The sequence below is a fragment of the Diadema antillarum genome, unplaced genomic scaffold, assembly GCF_040938485.1.
Source record: "Diadema antillarum isolate AM-2024a unplaced genomic scaffold, OU_Dant_1.0 seq00000879_RagTag, whole genome shotgun sequence".
In the NCBI taxonomy this organism is placed as follows: domain Eukaryota; kingdom Metazoa; phylum Echinodermata; class Echinoidea; order Diadematoida; family Diadematidae; genus Diadema; species Diadema antillarum.
In genome coordinates this window covers 41127-62177 of record NW_027271743.1, presented here as the reverse complement: position 1 = coordinate 62177, position 21051 = coordinate 41127, and the positions used below count along the sequence as shown (strand labels likewise).

The 21051-nt window shown below is 39.0% G+C and overlaps 2 protein-coding genes across 2 annotated transcripts in view; one reads left to right on the top strand and one right to left on the bottom strand.

The window, feature by feature from the left end:
- LOC139740769 (patatin-like phospholipase domain-containing protein 2) overlaps positions 1-6529 on the bottom strand; it is a 28002-nt gene extending 21473 nt beyond the window's left edge. Inside the window, exons 1-2 of the mRNA XM_071651343.1 lie at positions 6232-6529; positions 1030-1262 (exon numbers count right to left, since the gene is read on the bottom strand). Coding sequence (XP_071507444.1) covers positions 1030-1262; positions 6232-6391 — 393 coding nt within the window. The 5' untranslated portion in view covers positions 6392-6529. The remainder of the gene's footprint in view (positions 1-1029; positions 1263-6231) is intronic.
- A 7657-nt stretch (positions 6530-14186) lies between these two features.
- LOC139740768 (uncharacterized) lies at positions 14187-19190 on the top strand (the record flags this gene model as incomplete). Its single annotated transcript, XM_071651342.1, has 5 exons — positions 14187-14293; positions 15569-15627; positions 16800-16956; positions 18003-18151; positions 18877-19190. Coding segments are annotated over exons 1-5 (705 nt in total), but the record flags the coding sequence as incomplete, so codon positions are not given.
- Positions 19191-21051: the final 1861 nt, after the last annotated feature.

Below are 21051 nucleotides of genomic sequence, written 5' to 3'. Positions count from 1 at the left end.
TTGGTACTCTGAACTAATCATGCACACACCTACTGTACTACCATTTGTAAGACCTAAATGGTACAGTTGAAAAGTATAACAAAGGATCACAGGCCTATTCATACTGTACAGTATTGGTATCCTGTCTATTCATGTGTAGCTACAGTTACTGTACAATGTACCATAGGTACTCACTAAATATCGCAATCTGTGATTGTTTCTTCCCATAGATTACTCAACGGAAAATGAGCATTCAGTCACTGCAATACGATATCACTTTCAGAGTTCAACAGTTTACAGGCAATTTCCAGTGAACGGCAACTACTGGGTATTGCATGGTTACTACATGACAGGGGAATTTTTTATACTGTGGGGAAAAGTTAACTGGTATGTTGAGAGTATCAGAGGAAAGGCCTCTCCCTGCTAATGACTGTATCATGTTTTGTCAGCACTAGCCCGAATGACCTGGAAAAATCAAGTTTGCGCTTGGTGCACTGATCTACACTGTACAAGGCTAGTGTTACTAATCAAAAGCATTGATTTCCTTTCTCTTTTGAGGTGTATGCCATTGGATAAGGGTGGTCGTGGACAACAAAACTATTAGCTCATACTGAAAATTCCCATCAATCAAGCCACAATCACTGGCACATTGTTGATAAAAATGTATAAGATCTTTAACTTTATCTGTGCAACCAAGATCAGAAAATGTCTGCATTCAAAGCTTTAAGGGAAAAAAACTAATTCTCTCCATGAAATCAAGGCAATAGGGGCAGAGCTCTTCTGCAATTTACACTAAAATTTATAAGAACTGAATCAACACTTCATTAGGATGGAATCAACACCTCGCAACTATTGCTAATGACTGTTCAAATCAAAATGCCCTCAAAATGATAGACCACTTTTAATAACAGCAGCTCACCTTGCTACAAAAAAGAACCTCTACACTACAGAGTTCAATGTGTTGTCAATGTGTGAGTTGATGATTCCTGGCAACGTTGGCATCTCCCATTCTGTTTGTTTTTCATGAAAAAGCGTGGACGCAAAACTTACATCCATGACGTCTTCCTTGGACGTGTACTCCGAAACCATCACGTTCTGGCGGTCAGAGACCCGTGTGAGGGACACATGGAGTTTGCCGCTGGCCCGGAGGTGGAGATCCTCCGGTAGGATGCGTTCCATGCCATCCTTGAGGATCTGGACAATGTTGAAGCCAGGATGCAACGGGCCGAGGGAACGCGCCCTGGCTTTGACCGCAGTCTTCAAAATGTCCTCGGTGACTTTACCTACACAAATGCACAATGGATACCACAGAAAGAAAAACCTTCGATAAAGAAAGATTATATGACGGAGTCTGCGAAATCTTACAACTTACCGGGTAATGTTCTTTTGTACCAAATATATACACCTGTATGTGATACGCCACAAGGAGAGCCACATTGTAATGTCGGTAAAATATTTTTGGTTTTTAGCAGACATGAATTTGCTAGATGCTAAGCTTCAATTCAATATACCCCCAGTATACAAATTTGTACATCTGGCCTACGTCGCTGCTAGAAAAGTATTTAAAAAACAACAAAAACAAAAGTTAGAAAACTGTAACAGTTATATTGCCAAAGTCAGCTTCACACACATTTTCTTCCTTTCATTAACTCTGACTCGATACAGGTAATGTGATGATGCGCCACAAAAAATACAGTAAGCTTTTCACTGTGGACTGTATTAAGATGGGCACAATTTGCATGAAAATGGGTATCTACCAGAATTTGTCAAGTGTATTTTCATTGCAGATGTGAGTTTGTTGTATGAAATGCATTGCCTTTTATTTATCCCTTCATCCATTTAAAAGTACATGTATCTGAGAAGCACTATGATCATGGAGACAGAGATCTCCCGGTGAATTATGGGCCTCAGTACAATATTATGCATCATCGAAGCACTGAATTCAATACGCAAATATTTGTTGGCAAACAGAACCATTCCTCACTATTACAAAAATCTGATTGCTGGCAAATTTCTGCACAGCTCTCCACATGAAGGCAGGGTTGACAAGCCATTTGTCAAGAACCAGCCTGAGCATTTGTGACAGGAGGAAGAGCTAAATCCAGCTAAACAAGCAATGGCTACGTTGATGATTTACCATTATCACTCAACCAAACTCTGTATGACAGAGATACATACATGTACATTGTACATCATATACAATATGGCCTACATGTTAGTCCTACAGCTGTATATGATTATATTGGTTGTTTTTCTTGTGAAATGTGTGGACTGGACATGTCCTCTGAAATTAATCTGACACAACCAAATAAAATTCGCAGTTCCTATCCTACATAGTTTTGTTGTTTTTTTTCAGAGGATGTAGCCTTTTTCAGTGTAAATGTGTATGCAATGTACAATATTGTACGCATGCAACATTCCTCTCTCTCTCTCTCACTTTGTGTGTTTGTGTGTGTGTGAGAGTTTTACTGTAAAAGTGGATATTTTCGCGCGACTAATTTTTCACGCTTGGCCGGGTCAGGAGAGTTTCGTGCGTTTTTAATTCCGCAGAATCAAGACATCACGCACAGGAACATTATGGCAAGCAAAAATATTCGCATGCTTTTATTTTCGTGCTAGTTTCTGGTTGCGCGAAATGCGCGAAAATTTCAACACTGCGAAAATTTCCACTGTTACAGTAGTTAATATGTCCAGTAGATGAAATTGGGCCTCTCCCAAGAAATCTTTGCTAGTTCTGGGGTACCCTCTCTGTGGCATGGTTGAACAAACAAGATGGTAAAAGTTCCCACGTTGGCATACAAACTGTACAATAGGCTTATAGTAGGACCTAGTGTACAAGAGTTTGTATACAACCAATGGACACAGGTCTACAAATGATAGATCCACAAGATCCACGATGTAACCAGCGAGGTGAGATCTCAATGATGTGACCGAGAATCTAATGGTAATTTGTGCAGGAGAGTGGAGTTCAAACAATGACAGCTGACTGCAAAGCATACTGTAGACCCTACAATAATGAATAGAATACTAAAAGCTCTTGTCTGGCAGTGTCTGTTGAGAGTACCTGAACCAGATCAAAGAGCTGAAAGAACCTGCCTATTGTAGACAGTGTGATAAGAAGTTTCCATTACAATAGTGTATGTCTACCCTTGGAAGAGCACAAAGGGTGTTACATAATAGCCCCATCCTCTTTGAAGTGAGCTGCTGATAAATGTAGGCTTGAAGCTGGACAAGTCACATGGGTGAACGTGTGACCTGTGCAGAACTTGAGATGTGCCACTTCGTAGTCTGTCTTCCATACTCACTTGAACATGCGTCATACACTACAATTTGATAAAATCTGCTCAACTTTCCACAGCAGGAGGTATATACAAGTAGTGAGTAGGTTGCAGAATTTTGAGATTTCAATCCTACATTGCAGATCTACACGACATGGACAGTACTGGTGTCTAACCTGATAAATTTCACATCAATTTCTTACCAACTACATGTAGTATTTTCTACCAACTTGTCAAGTCGCTAGTACTATGCATTAAGATTAGAAAAGTAGGGGCCTATTGTACCGTGTTGACCAAAGTACCGTACATTTTGTAGGCACATGCAATCAATGAAGGCTGCAGCACACTTTGATTTTTTCCCCCACTTTTTAGTGCCCTGAGCAAGTACATGTTAATTTTGTAAAACTTCATTTTGGATTAGTGATACACTACTATGAGTGGATGCTTGCCTGTTCACACTGTATGCCCCCTACAGTGGAAGGTCCTTGCCTGAATACCTATTTGGTCAATTCAGGCAATTAGGTGGAAAATCCTTTGTGATGCCCTGTGATGAGTCCAAGGGAAAATAATTTCCTGCACAGGAACATCAGTAGTTCATTCTACGGCCAAGGTCAAAGTTAGGGCTGACCTCTTCATTTCCTCTGCACTTTGGTAATCAGCAACAAAGAATTTGAATTTGATCATAATGTCTATTAAAATGAAATGCTTCATCAACACATAACCACCTGTGCTTGGTAAAATTACAAAACTGGAGTGCACTTTCATAATCAATGCTGCATATCATCAAAAGATTCTTGAATAGCATTGAGACTACAATATGATTTTGTGGGACAAATGTTGGCAGCGCTTTGCTGTATGAGTGGCCTGCACAAATGCATGGAAGTATACTCTGAATAGAATTTGTTGTAGTGTAGGTAAATATAATTTTCTCCCATCTAGGCAAAAATAAAACAAAATAAAACAAAAATAAAACCTTCATCACTTTGCCTGGAAATACGGCTTGTATCATAGAAGTCAGTGTCGCATTCAAGAAGATTGAAAGCTGAATTTGATCGGTGAATATACAACGGTCAATGCACTGACACTTAAGATTGTCGTTGGTTTTGTGTGAAATGAAGCACAAGTTGACTAACTGTCCGGTAAAGCTTGAGTGTTCTTTAGATCGCTTTCATCTTCATATTAGCTGGTAGAAGAAGTAGGTAATTCTGACCTTTCCTCTGAATGAATGGTTTGGGGTTAAAAACAGAAATTGTCTTTTTGACGGAGGAGAAAACAATGTATAGATTTGAGGTCAATTTATTTGGATACCGAAAAAAAAAAACAATCCAATCATGCAAAATTTTGTGACTTTGCAAAAGAGATTATACAATGTAAGATGATTTTTTAAAGTTGCTTGGATTGATTCCCTCTGGAGTGACAGATATTGTAGCAGCAGTGTATTTCACTTTTAATTATAACTGGGCTAGTTTGTTAGTGGATCAGTCTCATAATTAAAAATAAAACAAACAAAACAATTGATTATTGTCATTTTATAAACTTGTGAGGAATTACCCATCATAGTTGCCAGGAAAACTTCAGCCTGTTTCTTGGGGAATATCAATTGTGCTGGCAATTGTTATCCCTGAACCCAACTTGAACTGCATGAGGGGGTTCTAAGAAGTGAGTCTGTCATAATATTAAGTTACATGTACAATTGTACGTTCCCTTACATTGTAGATTGTTAGCGGAGAGTGGAACATCCTAGTGTATCCCCTACAGAGTCAAAATTAAGTTTTTGGGCTCTGGCAAAATGATCGCTTCCACCCCCTATTCATCTCGCAATTCTCTGAAAGCCTTCAATGCCCCAAAAGGAGATTCTTAAGTGTCTGTCAACAAAGGATGTACAGGTTGGTAATGAATTTAGGACACAAATGCTGACACTCATAGTTTGTCCTACATCGACGTAAATAATTATTTACGCCGATGTAGGGCAATTTGTCAATCAGTTGCAATACTATGCTAGGTAGTAGTGTAGTAGAATAATTGTAGACAGAAAGATCTGTTTCCCAGTGTTTGTCCGGAGGAGTCTTTATTTTTTTGACATTATCGCTCTCCTGAGGGGATCCATGAAGCCAGACGCAGTCTCCGCGGAACATTTCCCCGACAACCAGATACAGATCGATCTTTCGGTCAAGAATAATTGTTGTCAAGTGTCAGAGCTAGTACAGAATATATTGAAAAGTCCCGAGTCGGTTGAGACTAAAGTTGTTTGATTCAGCCCTTGTTTGTTGCATTTAAACGTTTAAATCAAACATGTAGGTACCTAAGTCTGTGAAATCATAATTCTGACTGACTGATGCTTGACTTGAGTTTGATTCTCTGACAATATTTTTTTTGCATCTTTTTATTCAACAAAGTAATTATTATCATGTGAAGCTGGAGTGTAGTGTAGACCACCGTATACGATATCCACGTTTTGGAAGGACGAGAGAGACGTACATTGTGATTGGCTATAAGGGAGTCACACCTCCACTACACCTTCAGCATTGTCCAATAGAAATCCTCGTATCGTTCAATGTGTGAAAGGGTCCGTCTCCACAACTCGAAGTGAATTTAGCAAAGGGAAAAGATGCATGAATAAGTACAATCAATCGGCCCGAAACCCAGGCACGGTGCAATATTTAAAACAGCTCATGATCATTCCGTAAACAAAACGCATTTTACTGTGGAATATGACAAGGAAAATCAACGTTTTGCTCTGGTTTCAGATCACTAACTATCTAACGAGTAACGTTTACATACACACGTACAAGATACAGTCGTCACAGTCTCACACGTAGCGTACATTGACGCTGTGTCCAAACACAACCACGACAACGGCAGAATGTTATACCCTATTTTGTTGACTAAACATTCGTTATGACATCATCTCCAACAACATCTAACTACAGGTAATATAATATGACCAATATAAATTGAATTTTTTTCAACTTACCGAGGTCGATTTCCTCACAAACCAGCAAAAGACCGACCAGTGCTCCTGCAGATGCACCACTAATCTTGTCGATGATGTGCGGAGCATGTTTGCGAAAACAGCTCGCCACTCCGACGTGGTATATGCCCAAAAATCCACACCCCGCAAACGATATATTCATCTTTAGATCTACTTTTCACTAAATTACTACAGCCAAATGTATAACAGTTATTTTCAGTCTGTTATCGCGTCAGTTCTGAGGTCTTGCGATCGCTGAAAACAGTTTAGATTTACCCGGCACAGCACCAGAAAAAGGGAGTTTGACACTACCGCACCTTTCCTGTGATCCTGCGTAAGCCGGCGGCGGCATACAGTTCTCCAGCTCTACACACACGACGTGCGTGGTATGCGTATTATGCATGCAGCTAGGTGTTGTACGAGATTCGCGTACTATTTTGTGCCGCATGCCTGGCAGATCGGCGAACAACGTTGCGTTTGTTACGCAAGCATGTGTGTCTGTGACGCTGCGGTTTGTTATGTCACATGACTGGAGGTAATTTACCGGTCGATCGTACGATAGTAACCGGGGACCACCACTATCTTAAAGTGCTGAAAGAGTAATACTCTTACCAAATTAATAAGAGAATTTTGATCTAATCTTATAGTGACATATTGGTGTAAAAATATATGAATAAGTCTAATTTTAATAGATTATAAACAGTTCTTGGTAATTTTATAGTCCTTTGTTTTCAAAGTTTGCATTTAATTATTACCGTATTTACGATAGGTGCTGGTGAAACGTCGTGCCGCCGAGTAGGCGCGGCATCGTGCCAGGTTATTTCGACGTTCTGATTGGCTCACAGGCAGGTCACACAAACTTTTGCAGGTGGATGCTAGTCACTGAGCTCTGTTCTGTGAGCTCCACAGAACTCTTACACATTGTGTAAGAGTTCTGTGGTGAGCTCTACTTGTAAGTCCGTTGAGCCGCAGCTGGCGCAGCTGGCGCACAGTTCGTTGTGTACGAAAATTCTCAAGGCGGATATCATTAGTATGACACGTCTTCAAACGATGACGACAAATTTCATGTGCCTGCTCTTGTTGCATTTCTATGAAAGTGCAAAGGGGATTTCCCCATATGAAACGAACTCGAATTCCTTCGTGGAGAGAATGGCTCAAGGAGCTGTTCAATCCATCACGCCAGATTCACTCTCACCTCAAATAGTTGTGAGAATAAAATAATATTCGAGCAGGATGTTTCATCATTATACTCGGAAAATTATAATGAATAATGAATTTAGAATTCTACATGCTTCAAGTAATAATGACGCTACCACAGACTTACAAAACAACATAGATGAGAAAGTTATGTCCATACCTCACAAATTTCCATTCATGATGAATTATGTTTTAGTTAACAATCTAAAAAACACTAACCAACTTGAAGCCTTACTGCTGGGGGAAAAATCGAATAATTAAGTGGACATACTGTATTATATTTCATTTGAAAAGAAAAGAAAATTAAGTGAAGGTTCGAAAGTAGGGCAAACTGGAATTTACTTGTAAAAAAAAAAAAACACCGTGGATTCATTGCAGGCTAAAATATCGTAGCATCAGTTATTTCTTTTTTTTTAACGAAATTTCATAATTTGATAGATAAGAGAACTGCCCAAATTCTTGATATTTCTTTTGTTCATTTATTCATGTATTTCTAATCGAAGACCTGAATATAAGAACGACTCAAGTCCAATTTTTGGCCCAATTCAGTTTGATATGGGAAATTGTAGCTTATGCATGGACCTCATCTTCTGTATAAAATGATAAATCCTAATTACCCCCAGAAGTGCCTGAAATGAATGAGTGAAATCTTATGTGAATGTAAGAATGACCCAAGTCTAGAGGCCCGTTTCATAAAAATTGCCATCAGTGACAACTGCCACATTTCTATGACAAATTTGCTCTCAGCCAATCAGCTGCGAGGATTTCAGTAGCTTGTCAATTCTATGACTTACTTGTCAATGATGACAAGTTTTATGAAGCAGGCCCATTTTTACATTCATATAGCGCCCTCTCTCATCACTTCTCTCATCTCATATAGCAGCCTATCCTGTACAGTGTATTATGATTCGAAGAACGACCCAAGTCCATCACACAAAATGGCCTCTCCACAATTAATGTAAATGTTAATTGTCATAATGAAGAGTTTGTTCGAAAAAAGCGATAAGTCCAGATTTGCCAAATGGAGATATTTGATGCGATTAAAGGTCAAGAAAAATAAAGAGAATGATAAGAACATTTTTGCTTCTTTTGACCATAACTTCAAAAATGTATACCTTTATAATGTAGTGACCAATATATCATTTAAAGGGTATTATTTTGTACTTAATGGCAGAGACCGTACTTCAAAATCGTCAAAAATGGACTTATCGGTTTTTGCAAACAAACTCTTCATATGTATTAATTTGTATACACAATGTTGGCTTCCCATCACAGTTAAATAGAATATTATTGGACAAATAAAAAAGATATGAAGTTTTTTTTAAGTTTACTCGAAATGGCCTTCCATGGACTTTGGGTAGTTCTTATATATTCAGATGCTCAAGGGTATGTATAGCCCATTCACCAAAGAGTAGTGGTCTTCCTTGGGGCCCTAAATAATATGTATAAACATAATGTATATCAAATAGCAAAACGCATGGTATACACAGAAGTGTATTAAAACAAATTAGCATAGAGATAGAAGAAATTACAAATATGAATTAAATTGCCACTATGTGCATCTTAATGATTAAGTATCATCAAATTTGCTCTAGTCGATATTTAGTTGTGTCATTTATAAATAATTCACAACTTTGTATCAACAATCTTTTAAATAAACAGATGGGAAAAGCTGTTTCGATTGAATTAACAAAGGAAGAGCTATACTTTTTTTAACAGACTGCGCACTACAGAGTCCCGACTGAATTATCAAGCTTATTCCATTCAAATATAGAAGATATAATTGGGCTATACACTTATAACAATTGTTATATACTGGCAGTTCGATATCTTGGAAAACGTAGCCTTTCGTTATCTTTGCTTTGTGCCAGTGTAAATTTTTAAAGGTTTATTAAGTCTACCTGAAGGTAAGAAGGATCTAAGTTATGAAAGCTTTCGTTTATGTCATCATAACCCGACTGGACTCAAAACGATTGTCTGTTCATCCATTATTTTAAGACTTGCGAAAAAAATCAGCCTTACGGTGTGTCATATATACACTATTCACTCAATATTATTCGAGCGGCTTTCTTTTGATCTTTTTTTTCCAGGTTAGTCATATATGAGATCTAAATCTATTCGATCAAGCAACAGAACAGTAATCAAATCGTTGTAACACCATGAACACCACACTACAAAGTAATTGCTGCGGTCAAAAAAAAAAAAGAATAAAAGTATAGATCGTCGCTCTCTTTATCACGCACACTTCTCGTGGTAAATTTGGTATACATTTTCAAAGACCATATCAGTTTTTTCCCTATCAAAACTGTTATTCAATGAGATATGATGATTTTCCCGACATTAGCACGGCAACCGATAATCATGACAAGTTTTGTCGCAGTGCTCAGGACGAGAAGATTTCTTTAATCCATGCTATACCTCTGTCGGTCTGTTTGATGTAACACTTTTTTTTATTTTTTTATTTTTTTACTATCACATTAGAGCAACAATATAAAGAAAATGTATATACAAATGAAATGTTTCTTATTTTCATTTTTCTATTGCATAGTGAAAGAGCCTTCCCATGTGGCCAAAAAGATAATGAAATAAGGGCAGTAATAACCATGATTTCATTTCATTTCCTTTCATTTCATTTCATTTATTTCATTCTTTCTTTCTTTTTGGCAAACATAACACGACATGTATCAGAAGATATAACATTGGCATGTATTCGACTTTACATGGTAGATAATGGTTAACAAATACACTGTACAAAATTATACATGCATTCTGGCACAATACAAATTTATGTGTGGAGAAAAGGAGAAGAAATTGAGAGGTCCACTGAAAAGCATGCTTGTAAATTGTGGACCACTCAAAGGATTCTTGTGACAGTTATTTGTTTATAAAGACAGAACAGAACAAGACAGGAGAAACACAACGACATTACATGACTTGACAGAAGGGTATACCCAATGAAAGTAATAAAGCACAAAAGAATAATGGAAAGAAAGGAAAGAAAGAAAAAAGGATATGAAAGGAAAAGACAGCACACTGAACATCGGGATCGGAAGAGGGAATTGAGGTGCTTCAGAGCTCGAGCAGCTGAGCAAAGTTTGTACTTATATTATAAGATAATGTAAAAAATACACAATGATGAATTCAATGATTGACGATGAACCCTTAGGTTGTAGAGACCAGCTAAGTAATGAATAGTATCTTAGTATGAATTCAACAAAAAACAAGTTTCAACTTACGCTTAAACGAATTCAAAAATAAAGAAATTTTTATATCACAGCTTAAAGAATTCCAGAATCTAGGGCCAGGGTATATAAATGATAACATACTGCATTCGATTAACAGTTTATGTTTTCTCTAATTAATGGACTTGTGATGTATTTCTCTCCAAGACAATGTCTTCGATAGCCACATAACAAAGGCGTTTCATTTCTCGTGCATTGAGGAGACATTACAATAATAAACAATGAGAAGATACTCATGACAATCATCATCATTTATATCATCATCATCACTGATCATCATCATCATCATCATCACCATCATCACCATCATAAAGAGACTCCAACCCCAAGCACCTTCTGATCTGGAGATTCTCCCGCCTGAACATATGGAAAGGTTTTTGGCCAAAAGTCTACTAAAATCATTCTACAGCTGAGAGTGCACGCTGCCCGCACACACAGAACGCCAAGGTGCACGCTTTGAATCATTCATGAGCCTACAAGGTCTGCCACACACGTCGTGCACACAGCAGTGATACGGACTGGTCCATTGTCGAATATGGGTAAAATGCTGCAGAAACAACATAGGGGCAGTCATAAACATAGCATTATATGGGTTAAATCTACATTGACAACATGAATTACATGCTTTTCATGAAATTGTTTACATTATCTGCTTTTTAACTGACCACACACTCTCTCACACACACACATATACGCACACACTCACTGAGGTATCAATCTTATATTGGTGACAGTCGCTTTCTGGTCATGTGCAGCAACTTCAGTAAATTAATAGCAAAACCCAAGTACACTCTAAGATGCACAAATAGAAACTGAAAGCTGATGTAGTGTAGATTCACAATCATGTTGGAATGTTGACCACTGCAAGTTCCACCGGCACTGCACTGCACTGTGCTTCATGCTCCACTCGCGGTTACCTGGGCACGTTCACCCCCATTACACAATGGTGCACTCTGCGTATATGTGCTTGCCGAGAAAGATACGATCATCGAACATCATCGAAGAAGAAAATTCCCGTTTTCTATATCTTCTCAGCAACATATAAAGTCATAACTGGTACAGTAGGTGGTCAGTTAATACAAGGGTTCACCGCTGACTTCAGGAAACTTAGAAATGAGAAATACATATCCAATTTACGTTATAACTCACGGTATATGAAATCATAACTCGTCCAAATGCAGCGACGAATAAACAGTGACGTCATGTTTCATATGATAATGAGCTTCTCTGAGTCGCTGATTGTGATTGGATTGAGGACGGGACCTTCTCAGTTTTTTGCCAATTCCGACAAGACCTACAATCCAATCACAATGAGTTTGACATATATGATAGAGAATTTTTTGGCGCGTAATATGGTAGAAGCCACAGCTTCATGTGCCATTCGGATGCGGAGATACAGCCTTTCACATAGGGAGGTATCACTGCATCACACGGCGAATACTTCAGGAAGTGTGTACAATCCTATGGGGCAGTTATTCTGAAGTGAACTCACAAAACTGTTTTTGAGCAGCCAGTCCGACGTTATTAGAAGTCCATTTATCTTCTAATTTTAGTATTCTACAGAAAAATATCCTAAGACTAGAAAACCGCTAGCCACAAGTCCACGGACATTACTTACTTTATGATATTTTTCCATTAATGACAGTAAGTCGGGTTTTGCTTGTGCGTCTCCATAGGTTATAACACAGGGTGCGCGCGCGCGTGTTCTGTGTGTATTAACCCTATAAAGCCCAAGCTATTTTGACCCCTTCCAGGCCCAAGGGGGGGCACATTGTGCCCCCCCTACATAACTTCTTTATTATATGATGTATGACCGTCATATTTGGCACATGGATAGAGCAACTCATACCCTACATGACGCAACATTTGAAATTTCTCAAGGTCATCCACTGAGGGCGCTATTTGCCAAAATATAAAGAAATACATAGGAAATACGCTAAAATCATGGGGGTTTTTTTGTATTTCTTTATCCCGAGCATATATGTTTTTATTTCATATCAATCATTTTAATATTTACCATAAAGGTAAAGCAAATCAACCTTCACTATTTGTTACGGTTTAAATTTCTCAAGGTCAACATGTGGGGGCGCTATTCATTACAATATAAAGCAATATATGAAACCTATGATGTATTGCTTGGAATGGATACATATATTGGTATCACATTTCATATTTCCAAAATGTTGAAATTTTGAGTTTGCAGATTGATAATATGAAAAACAAATGATATTACAGGTAAAGCTGGTGTGAAGATAACACAAAATAAAAGGGTAGTCTTTGGAAAATGCTGTATTTTCAATTATTTCTATTATATCTATTGTTTGATGCCTATGTCATATAAAAATAAAAGAAATAATAAGAAAACCATTTCAGAGTAATTCACAACCATAATTACTTCACCATTTGGTCCTTCAGCTAATTACAGCCAAGAAAACTCCCATTTCATTAATTATTATATTGTTAACTGCAATTAGAACAGAAAATCATGTAAAATCTGACGAACATGGTTGTCAGTTTACGGTTGCCATGGCAACCAGCAATATCATACATAGCTAAATTATACATCAAAATGTTCGCAATAAGATTTTAGGAAAAGTCACCAAATTTGGTTGCAATCGGGTAAAGGGTGTAGGAGTGGCAAACGAAAATATGGTAGGGGGGGCACAATGTGCCCCCCCTTGGGCTTTATAGGGTTAAAAGAGACAACCTTTCCATATGCCCCTAGCAAACGGGAGACTCCAACTTGATGTGCGCGAAGCGCGAATTTCTTGCGGCCGGGGTCCAGGGTCCGCTTAAGGGTCCTGGAAGCAGAAGGGTTGTAGATGCTTTCTCGTGCTATCTAAGGCTTATTTTTCAACATACGATGACACTAAATAGGAAATCATTTCAAGCGGGAGACACAGAGCCAGGGCAGGAGAAATTAAATCTTAAGCGGGAGAACGGGAGATTTTGCAAAAATGGGCTTTCGGCGGGAGATCTACCGTCGAAAGCGGGAGAGTTGGATCCTCCTCCTCCTCCTCCTCCTCATCATCATCATCATCACAATCATCACCACCATCACCATCATCACCATCACCATCATCACCATCATCCGCCACAATCATCATCCCAATGGTTCGAAAACCGAGTCAAAGTGTAGTATGCCGATATGCCACTTATTGTGTCGAATCGTGTTGATGTCGAACTTTACAGGCCGTGCCACCTGTACCATAGTCTAAAATCTCACCACTTTTATCTTAAAATCACTCTGACCTGGTGCAAAAAGCTTAAGAATTCTACCAATTGTAAATAATCAGTGCTATATAATATTTATTCGACAAATTTTAAAGTTAACAATTAATATCATTGCGTTTCACTGAATCAAACATGATTCAAAAATTTTCAGAGTGTTTTGAAGTTTGAAATCTAGACTAGATCTAGTTCTATAGGAGATGCGCGCGGAATTCAACAAAACGGAAATATTTTGCCATCGTTTCGAACGTAAGATGTCACATTTACTGCAAAAAGACGTGTATTAGGCTTACATAAAGACAGCCACATTGTATTATGATTAATTAGTTTAGAGTTAGAGCAGAAGAGTGGACGTTTCGCCATTCAAGGATGACGGAAAGTCGCAGATCTTCCAGGTAAGAGTGAATAAGAACACAAATGGCGGGCCGGGATGAGTCCCACGCGTGCCAATCTATGTATGGTACATGTAGAGAGATTGTAGAGGAAGTCTAAATAGTGGTAAATTTATATTAGTCTATAGTAAATAGACCCCACTAGGTTCTATTTGAGACTGAGTTAGGCTGTATTCTGTAGAAACAGATAGACACTCTCAGCTCTCCTTCTTCTTCTATTGAAGGAGTCCTTAGACTCCTTGTTTGTGATGCTGGTGACTGTCGGGAGTGTGGTCCAATCTGTGATAGTTCTTGGAATGAATGAGTATGGTTGGGGCACCACCTATCGACAGGGTACCTTCCCATCGGCACCCTGCGTATCATGGCTGTTTGCGTATAGAACGAAAAAGTACGCGCGGGATTAAGTGTCATTAGCTATAAAAACAATAAAAACGAAGAAACGAAAATCAAACTCAAACAAACCAAGCTAAAAATTACACATCCGCTCAGTAACGACGCATGGCTGTGAAATTCACGTGTATTACCTATGGCCTGTGAAATTCACGTGTATTACCTATGCTGTGAAATTCACGTGTATACCTATGGAGGGGAGGGGGTGCCGATCGCAAGGTTCCCTTTTTAGCTGCGCGAAGAAAACGGAACGCACGCACTAAAATTGCGCTATTTTAAAACGGAGATTCATAATCAACGAGACGGTTACGACATTCAAAACTGCAGGATTTATGGCATATTTGAGGTAAGAATTAGGCGGATTTGTATTATATTTTTAGAATAAACAAGCTACAGATCCTTAGGGTGACGATACGTGGTACCCCCAACCCTACTTCTTAACAGTTTTTGTGTGTGGCGATTCGGATATAACTTGTAGAAGATGACTTCCGGAGACCCTTCCAGACCAGACGCAGGGCTTTCCGAACTGGGACGGACAGGCGACCCGCAAGGGCTTCATGGAATGTGATGATGCGTCCTACCCTGTGTCGCACGGTTACACTGCTGTGCCTAGATAGAGTTTTTAGCCCCCCTTAACAAATTGCGCTGTTCTGTTCTGCAAAGCTTCCAACCTGTCTATTAAAGTCTGAGTCTCTAGAAAACTTACTACCGTACTAGGAGCTACATTCCTTTTATGACAGCTTCTTTGCAACTCAGGATATTTGTCTAAGTTTTCGTAATTTCTCAAATTTATTTCCCACTAAACCCAACAGTAACAAGAATGATGAATCTTGATGCTTAAAGTAGAGAGGAGTACTAATTTTTGTTTATTATGTTTATTTCTTACAGGGCAAAACAGGCAGTGAACTACACAGCCTTTGCTGATGATAATGATGGTGACAGTGATGGTTAGTATGATCTACATCAAAATTCTTTGTTTATTTCTCTAAGACACATTCCACCAGAAGAGTCTCTTCCAAATAGATTCAAATTCAAGTCGCGTAAGCATCCTTGTTTTGTGATAAGAAAAAGAAGTGTTGCCATATTTCTTTTTCTTATGATTGAATGCTGATCTAATTACTCATGATGTCACTGTGAAACAGAAATATTTGATTTTAATAAGGTCATGCAAGAACATCTTCTTTTTCTTATAGGTCACAAAATGAAGTTTGAGTGGTACTGTCATTTTCATGTAAGCAGTTTACCTGTAGGCTGTAGTTGATCTCATGTAGGTTAGATAACAGTGCAGAGTAGGAATTCACCAAGAGACCTGAATATGCTCTAATTCAATATTCAACTTATGCTTGGGTTGAATACCAAGTACCATAAGTCCATAGTCCAATGTGCCTTTTTATAAATTTTGGTGCATGGCCTTCAATGCGGCAAATGGGAAATCAAGTGGAGCCTTCGGACACGATGTTTTGTCCCTTTTCTTTGAAGAAACTGTTAGATTATTGCAGTGGCCCAATTTCACAAACTCACTGTCGTATTTTGCTTATCTGAGATGTATGATGATGCTCAATTATATATGAGGAAAAGAAAACCCTTGCCAGCGAAAAAAAAAAAAAGTTTCCTGAAATATGCCGACATGTATTAGCAGAGATGTAAGTGAATACAGAGCAGTCCCATTATAATGAACATGTTTTTAACAAAATTCTTGTTGCGACAAAGTAGAAATTCAGGTCCAAAAGTCATCATCTATATAATTTTATATAATTCACTATTTGGCTATAACACCATTTAATTTTAATGAAGAACACTGCCAGTCCTGAGAACTTCATTACACTGGGAATCACCTGTACCACCATGTTCATTAACCTCACTGAATGGTTTTAATATTCAAATATGTACGTCGTCGTGTGTATTGTCTGTGAGAAATGTTGTACATGAGATGGTAAATGTGATCACCCATAGACCTCCCCCCATAAGCAGTTTGCATTTACCTTCACACCATTGAGCATATAATAGATTGCACCATGCAGCTCATTTTTTCCCCTTTGATGTAAGAAAAAACAAACAAACTGGAAACATTGTGAAATGTTGACTTTAACCATTTGCTATCATATTACGGATGCTACAGGTGACTTTACAGAGCCCACGCCCCCTACCACCAAGAAGCCAAAAGATGAGAAGGAGAAGAAGGCCAAGAAACTGGCCAAGAAGAAGAAGCCCGCAAACGATCCAGACGAGGATTACGACGAATTCAGAGATACATCACGGGGGAAGAGAAAGGAGAGGTATGTTGCATGGAGAAGTCTATCTTAAAGTGATCATATAGTTTTAGTTGAGACCTAACTTCAGGTTTTTTGAATATTTTGGTGAGATCGTGAGAAACCTCTTTTGAAATATGAAAGAATATGTAATTCCAAGAGGAATTCAACATTTATTTGATGAAAATAGGTTTTGAAATGGCTGAGATATCCAAAACAGAGTGATTTGAATACAAGGTGGGACTCACCTTTATTACGATCGCTTTGTTTTACTTTGTTTTTGGATGGCTCAAGGATTCCGAAACCGATTTTCATCAAATAAACTTTGAATTCCCCTTAAGAATGGTTTGCTCTGTGCTATTTCATACGTGGTTTCTCTGTATCTTGCAAAAAGTTAAAAGCCCAATGCTCATCTCCATCAATACTATCCCTTTAAATTCTCTGCTGTATGATATTGTATGTCATCTTTCCAGTAAGCTAAGCTGCAAAGAGCACAGAGCCACTACCATAGTTGTATCTTTAGACAAGTAACAGGAACCACATTACACCCATTTTGAAAAATTTGCTTTGGCTACCAATCAGACAGCGTATTGAGTACAACATTCTGCTCATTACTTGGAAAGCAATCAGTGGTTTTGATCCCTCATATATTGAAGATCTTATTTTGGAATATGTGTCAAGTTGTAGCCTCCATTCTGCTGGTAAGAACTTTTACTTTTATCTCTGAGAACCAAATCATCATTTGGGGACCCAGCTTCCTCAGCTGCTGCGCCATGTTTATGGAATCCAAAACCTGTTCATATCCATTCTTTGCAAACATTAGATTCTTTAAAGGACAAGTTCACCTTCATATGTTGATTGAGTGAATGCAGCAATATTAGAAGAACACATCAGTGAAAGTTTGAGGAAAATAAAAAAATAATCAAAACTGCTGTTCTTAAGTGTGTAGATCCGGATTCAACAGTAGCGAATTGTGATTTCAGAAAGAATCTTATGTCTATACATGTATGTAGCCACAGACGTAATTTCACTGTGTTCATGCCATCATTGTCATCGTCATCGTTGTCGTACAGGAAGCCTATTGAGGACCGCATGTTTGACAGGGAGCTCGAGCTGGCCCTGGAGATGTCCAAACAAGAGTCCAGCCAGGAGACGGAGGAACCGCCACGGAAGAAGTCCAAGGCGGTCAACGTGATGGTCCACTCCACATCCAAGGCTCCTGGTAAGGCGTGGTCACTCATTAACCCACTGAACTCCATTTAAAGGCGCATAATTTACCAATTGCAGATGAAACAAAAACCCACCGTTAGTGCTTCAAAATAGTTCTAAAATGTGAGTGAGGGATAGAAACAACCAATGTGAAAATTTGAAACAGTATAATCGATGTTAAGTATTGTAAATACCCAAAATGCGAACAGTAGTTATAATAAAAATGTTTCCAGCCTAAACCGTCTACAGTTATGGTTTAATGAGAAAAATAGCGATATCTCCATATATTTTAGACTTTCTTGCTCAAATTTTGTATGGTTGGATGTTTTGTGATACAACTGACCTACACATATGCACCAAAAACTTGTGATATCTTGAACATTTTTTAAATCAGTGCTCCCAAAGGTAAACAGGACCTTTAACCTCCACACAGTTTGTTCCCTCTTTACTTTTGTTCACCTACAGTGTACCACCAATGGTTTCTTGCCACACCCATTTTGGCAGATGGAATGGTAGCAGTCGACTAATAATGATGATGATGATGATTGTAATGATAATGACAATGAAAATAATGGAAATGCCAGTGATGATGATACAGGAATCACAAAAAGTAAGAACCATGATACAGATATCCCTCCTTACAAAGTGCTTCATTCATAAGTTTCAAATTGCTGTAATATTTGGGCCTGACACATTTTTTTTTTTCCATTTTCTCTCTTGGATCAAAATATGTTGCAGAACTCTCAACTACAGTCATGTCGGAAACATCCACAATAGCATCAGATGACACAAATGTCAAGGCCAGTGGGGCAGATGGGAATGAGGATAAAGAGAATCTCCCAATGCCGCTGGCGTCATCCTCGCCTCTAAAGACAAGAACAGAAACGGCTGCCCCGAGGACGTCCTCGAGGCATGGTGGACCATGCGAAAGCAGCAACACTGCCGATTTCGATGTGATCGAAACACTCGACACCAGCGTGGAGGACGTCGTGGATGGCGGAAGGAGGGGTAGGAGGAAGGCAGCAGTGGCAGCGGTTGCTAAGCAGCGGGAAATGGCTGATAGAGATGATGATGCTGGGGATGTTGCCCATGGCAACAAGACCAAGCGGAGGAAAAAGAGTGATGAAGATGAGGACTTTGATGCAGGTTAGCCAGATGTGATGATGAAAAGACATTTTGATTGTTTGACATTGCTATATTTCTCAGTAATTCAGAATTGTGTGTGTGTGTGTGTGTTTATGCATCGGTACTATGGTAACCAGAGAACAAGGTCAGATGACCTGTGGAATTTGCACCTATAGTATAGGTATAGGTAGCATATAGACCTGGTATCTACAAAATGTCAAATGTCCAGGAGAGCAAAAAAAAATTTGTTTAAGAAAATGGCAGCCAAAGCACTATATCAAATGGGGAAAAATTTCATTTGACATGTCGTGTTGGCTTCATTTTAGGGGGTTAGACAGATAGGATTTGACAGTTTATCTCTGAACTGATTATCTGGCCATTAATCAAAGAAAGTCATTTTCACCAAAATTTGGGATACACGGTCTTGCCACGCCAGTAATGATATGCACCTATAGTAGAATTAAGATGAAGTAATGAATTTGTGGTAAATAAGTTTAAGCTAATTCACTCTTCGATTACTCCTCCAATTGGCAATGGCACCAGGTCTTGATGCCAGCGATGATGATGATCCTACGTGCGATGATGACGACGACGACGATGATGACTACGAAGGGGATGAGGACTTTTCGGCATCAAAGTCAAAGAAGCGGAAGCAGACCAAATCCAAGAAGGAAACCAAGCGGGAGGCAAAGAAAACGGAGAGCAAGGCTTCTTCGAGGAAACCGCGAACTACTGGCGCCAAGCCGTCTCCAAAGCCAGGTAGAGGGCGCTCTTTATTGTTGAATTTCAATTTAACCCTCAAAGGACAAGTGTTTCAAAATGGCATTGATGTTGTTGACAATCATGTTGCTAATAGGAGCTGCAGACTTACCTATATTGCACAGAAATGGTTTGTGACTCATACCATGATCAAAAGACTTTTTGGTGCCATGTTTAAATTTACAGTCAAATCCACACAAGGTGATCTTGACTGTATGTACTGTAAAACAAGGAATGTTCACATGCATCTTAATTTCACAAATTTCATGAGAGCCAAGATTTGCGAAATTAGAATGCACGCAAAAATTTCTGTCTACACTATGTGCATTGAGCATTAGAGGCAACTCACAAAAGTTTTCATGCCGCAAAAAAGGCTGTCGACTCCAATTTGCGAAAATTTCATGCCACGAAAATATTATGTTTTATAGTATACGGGAATAACACATGTGATGTTATGAATAGGTGTACCTTGGAACCTTTTAATTTTCATTAACTGAGTTGATTATTCAACATATGCATTGTCGACTTACGCAGGGTTGGTTATATACCGTATCTTTGGTCAGTGCACTTTTTATCTCCCTAATCTCTTCACAGGTCCGGCCAGCAAGTCCCCGGGTGCTTCTTTGGTCCGGCGAGCTCCTGTCGGCAGGGCGGGGCCTCCCAAGGGATTCACCCCACCATCCCAGACAACAGGGACTACTCCAACTCTCAAGGCAAGTGGTGCCACGTCGCCGAGGATGGGACTGGCGAGCATGAAAAGACCGTTGACGTCACCCACAGCTGGTATAGTATATAACTCTTTTTACCCATTCCTGACGGGAACCTCGTACACCACATTCCCACACTGTCCACTCGCATATGGGAACCTGATATACCTGGGCACCATTTCATAAAAGATGTTAGGATAGCAACTCTTGCTGGAATGGCAACTTCCCATAGCAACAACCAATCAGGAAGTTGGATTCTTGTCGTTACCATGACAACTGCCATTCCAGCAAGAGTTGCTATCATATCAACTTTTTATGAAAT